The sequence below is a fragment of the Schistosoma haematobium genome, chromosome 7 (assembly GCF_000699445.3).
Source record: "Schistosoma haematobium chromosome 7, whole genome shotgun sequence".
NCBI lineage: Eukaryota > Metazoa > Platyhelminthes > Trematoda > Strigeidida > Schistosomatidae > Schistosoma > Schistosoma haematobium.
In genome coordinates, this window is record NC_067202.1 from 8,636,652 (window position 1) to 8,641,171 (window position 4,520).

The 4,520-nt window shown below is 30.5% G+C and overlaps 1 protein-coding gene across 1 annotated transcript in view; it reads left to right on the forward strand.

Annotated features, from left to right (window-relative positions):
- SIK3_2 (SIK kinase 3) overlaps positions 1–4,520 on the forward strand; it is a 53,386-nt gene that overhangs the window by 33,094 nt on the left and 15,772 nt on the right. Inside the window, exons 19-21 of the mRNA XM_051217922.1 lie at positions 426–845; positions 1,345–1,847; positions 3,536–3,806. Of these exons, the coding sequence (XP_051064359.1) occupies positions 426–845; positions 1,345–1,847; positions 3,536–3,806 (1,194 nt within the window). The remainder of the gene's footprint in view (positions 1–425; positions 846–1,344; positions 1,848–3,535; positions 3,807–4,520) is intronic.

A 4,520-nucleotide genomic window follows, 5' to 3' on the forward strand; every position in this document is an offset into this window, starting at 1 on the left:
ATAATGTTATAAAATGTCATTGTAAATCAAACAGGTTTAGAAAATGTGAATTATTTGATTTTGGTTCCGTGGATTAAGCACATCGCGATCTTCAAGATACTGTTTTGATTTTTACTTCGACCCTATACTAACGGTATTAAACGTATTTATAAGAGAAAATAGTCCACGTCCACTATCTACATCAAATAGTGGTTGCATCTACATCTCCTTTCTTGTGTTGCTTCATTTAATTGATTTAAATAAACTAAATCAACTTAGATATGTTATTCATTTAACTTATATAGATCGTTGTGTGCTAACTGTGGTAGATGATATATATATAATCATATGAATTTTAAGGATAATACATGAATATTGTTCTTTACTTATTCACTATAATTTTCAAAATCAATATAATAATATATATTTTAAACTATTCTCTTTAGTATAATGACCTATATGATCCTGGCGCACATGCTCAAGTGACATCTAGTTTTCATCAAGCAGTTCCGGAAATAAAAGCAGATGAAGACGAAGAAGAGAAATTAGTTTCCAATTATCCATTCTTTACTTCTCCATATACTGATGATACATCTGTTCCAAATACAAGATTAATAACAACTAAATGTCAAGATATCAGTTCATATAATGAAACAATTGATACAGTAACATCAAGAACAAATACAAGTACTCCTCAATTTGTACAATATAAAACACAACAATACTTATCAAGTTCCGTCATAGACGATAATCCATCAAACCCTATTTCAAATAAACCGTACGATTCACACATAAGTGCTCCAAATGTTTCTCCAATTAGTCAATCAGGTATTGAATTGACTGATTTGAAAACTGAGCTACATAATGTAAGTAAACGGTTTCTAGTTGTAATCTATGATGAGAAAAATGTCTCATTGCGAAGAACTATAATGCTTACTTCTCACTTTCCTCATTTTTCTTATCCATTTGTCTATATGACAAGATGATTCACTTAGCTATAATTGAATTCATTTTGTAAGTCTGAAGCTGAACTTTTGAATGTGTTCTCTTGGGTAACTGATTTCCTACTAACTTTCATAACGTAATTTGTTAAGTTTCAGTTTCATTGATCATCCAGTGGATAAGTTGTAGATCCTCATACATAATAATGTTTAAATTTTTATATGAAAAGTATTTTATATAATAAAGTTCTGTGTAGACTGATATTACATTAAACAAAAGTAGTAAGAGCTGTATGTGTAAAATTGTCATTATATAACTCAATTTATTGATAACAATGTTTTTCTGTACAAATGAATGAACATTTACTAATTTTCAAACCTAATAACTCATAATTTCAACTATTTATTATTTACTTTTCAATAGCTTGAAGCAGAAAGAAGTGCTGGACATTCATCTTTTACTGGCGGTATACTGGTATCCTCTATAGAATCATCACGATCGGTAGATGATAATAAAAGTCATAAGTCAAATGAATCCACCCATCTACCAGAATTCATATTATCTTCTGAAACATCAAATATACCTTCGTTTTTATCTGATTGTGCCATTAATATGCAACAATCCGCATTACCGATTAAATATACACTTATACCAAATGAACAATCTCCCTCTACTTCTTCTTATACACATCGGTCTAGTAGTGACTTCGATAATAAAACACATCGTCGGGCATCATCTGTCATTGATAATCCGGTAACATTAAATTATTTAATTCCCCCTGACAGAGATATCTGTGAAACTTCAAAGGATAACATTCGTAGGCATAGACATTCTGTTAGCGAAATGGTTGATAATAAACAAAATTCTAAATTTAATTATGAATTTTGTTCCGGTGTAGGCTCCGATGTATTTAATGTTAGTTCAGAGTAAGTTATACAAAATTCTTGAAACTAACCGTTTCGAATTATTATTTTTTTGATCTTCATTAAAATTCACATTTCGTTAATGAAAGATGCATTTTAATATGAAATTAAATTTTGATTGTTTGGTTGGTTAATTTTATTCGTTGATCATGTTTATCTCCTACAAAACATTCTCCTGATTATCTATATTAGTTCTTTATACCGCGGTGTATGCTGCTTATGTTAACAGATATAAGTAGTGTGTAGCACTAATAGGAAGTGAAATGCTTACCAACAGAAGTTTAGGAAGGTTGAACTGAAGAAAACGGGAAGTGACGCGGAATCAATTGCAATAACAAGAGAATTAAAAGAATCATGAAGTATGTAAAAGAAAACTGAAGAAAGATGTGCTAATTATGTATTTAATGTACGGTTTTCATAGTTTACGTTAAACAGTAGATTAGTCTTCCCCACTTAAGTTCTCGTTAACTAAAATACTACGAAGTCTAACTGTTACACAAGTTAACATTAAATAGTCTTATATTAACATAATTATTCGTACAAATAATATTTATGATAATGTTGCATTCTCTAAAATGGATGGTTAGTTGTTATCCTTTTGTTATTATTCGACATTTATGTGTCGAACCCATCTTGAATGAAGACTTTTATAATGAAAAATTATAAGCAGCTGAAGTGAATCCATGAAATAGATGAATTCATTTGCTATTTGCTATGGTTACTGCTCTTAGTTTTATTCATATTTGTAAATGGAAATAATTGTATATGTTACAAGTTTGTGGTCTACTTCACTTCTCGTCAATCTGAACTATATTACCCTTCATATGGAAAACGTGCGGCCTAATGTTGAGTACAGAAATGGATATTTAGTGACTCAGTTGCAATGAGCAGTATTGATAAACTTTATCTATTCACTACATCAGTTTTCATCACGAAAAGGTACTTGACGTTAACTCAATTTACAGATACATTCTCAATTTCTTACTTAATTTTTCAACATTCATTCTAATTAATCAAATCGATCATTTGAAAATGTAACGTTAATTTCTACTCACCGATCAATCAAGATTTATGAGTGGATTTGTACAAAGGTGAGATTTATAAACCGTCAAATAGACAAAATAACTATCTTATCTAACTTTGTTTCAGCTCAAATAATCACACTTAGATTCAATCCGGAATAAACTAAGCGAAATAGTAAACTAGAAAGCTAGACAGAAATAGTCGAAAGGGATGAATTCATGGTAAGAACTAATCATACAATCAATATTCGCACAACATTATCAGATAAATACATCTAATCCATATTGTCAATCCTAAGCTGACTCCTAGCATAAAGTTTTAAGATCGTATTTCACTTTAAACGCATTCCTTACGGTATCTACTTCAAACTACCAGTCGCTCTGTCTGGCTTAACTAGTGCTGTGTTTAGGTGTTGTCCGATTGACTATATGATCATCACTAACACTTAGTGAATCTAAGTCATTTTCATACGCTAAATATTTACTATATATACCCGATTTCGAATCCGTTAAGTAACATCGATTTTCTCAATATTACAAACACTCTTTGTCAGTAAAATAAACTCTAGTTCGTTTGTTTTATTTCTTTCTGATGAAATGTTTGTACTGGTTCTACAGTTTACTCATTTTCGTATGACCTTTTTTTGATCATGATTACCATTATTTTAGATTGCATCAACCTACAATACATGTGGGTCTGAGTCCGGATTTGGAAAGTACCGAATTTCAACTACATGATGAGATGAGCATAAAATCACTTTCTTCCTTTTCCATGGTTGAAACACCAGCTAACACCAATATGAATAATACAGGTATTGGTCAGCGCCTTTTCGAACGATTACATCCTGATCGACCAAACTATCTACATATATTACAACATTCAGGCGGATCATCAGATCGACGTTTGAGTCCTGATTTCCTAAGAAGTCCTCGTAAAAAAGTAAGTTTTTATGCATTTAATTCCTTAATCTTAAATCAATATTTGTGAGAATGCTGACTACAGATTATCCGTTCAATTTCAGTCTTATACAATCTAGCTAAACACATTGTTGAACACATTATCAGGAATATATTTTCTATTTATTAGTTCAGTTAGCTATATCGAAACACAACCTATGGTGGTTTCTATTTCTGCTTACTCAGCCATAACGGTAGACGTCTGTTCACTTTCTAGAATGAGTTTTTAAAGTAAATGACTCCATGTAAGTAGTTAACTTTGTTTGAAATAACCCTAGCTACTCATTTATCATTACTATAAGCTAACTGAATAAGTCTGTTAACAGTCAGTTCTACTGTTACGGAGACTGAATTTATGAAACAATTCTTAGATGGAAAATTATTCTGAATAGAGAGTTGCATAAGGTAAACTATTTCATCTACAACTCAGTAAAACATACTGTTTTTTATCCAGCATATTGCTTGGATAGAAGTTTAATTACTTTTTAAGCTACTAATAACGTGTGAGTAATAGCGATTCATGATATTCTTTTTAGGCAATTCAGATATTATTTGTTGGTTATTTCTTCGGTGTGATTTAGCAATTAAAACCCACTTTTAAAGTAGATTTAAATACACTGAAAATGAATGTTTACGTTTAAATCTGTGAGATTGATTACGAGATTTTCTGGTTTTATTTTATTATTACTATTAAAAG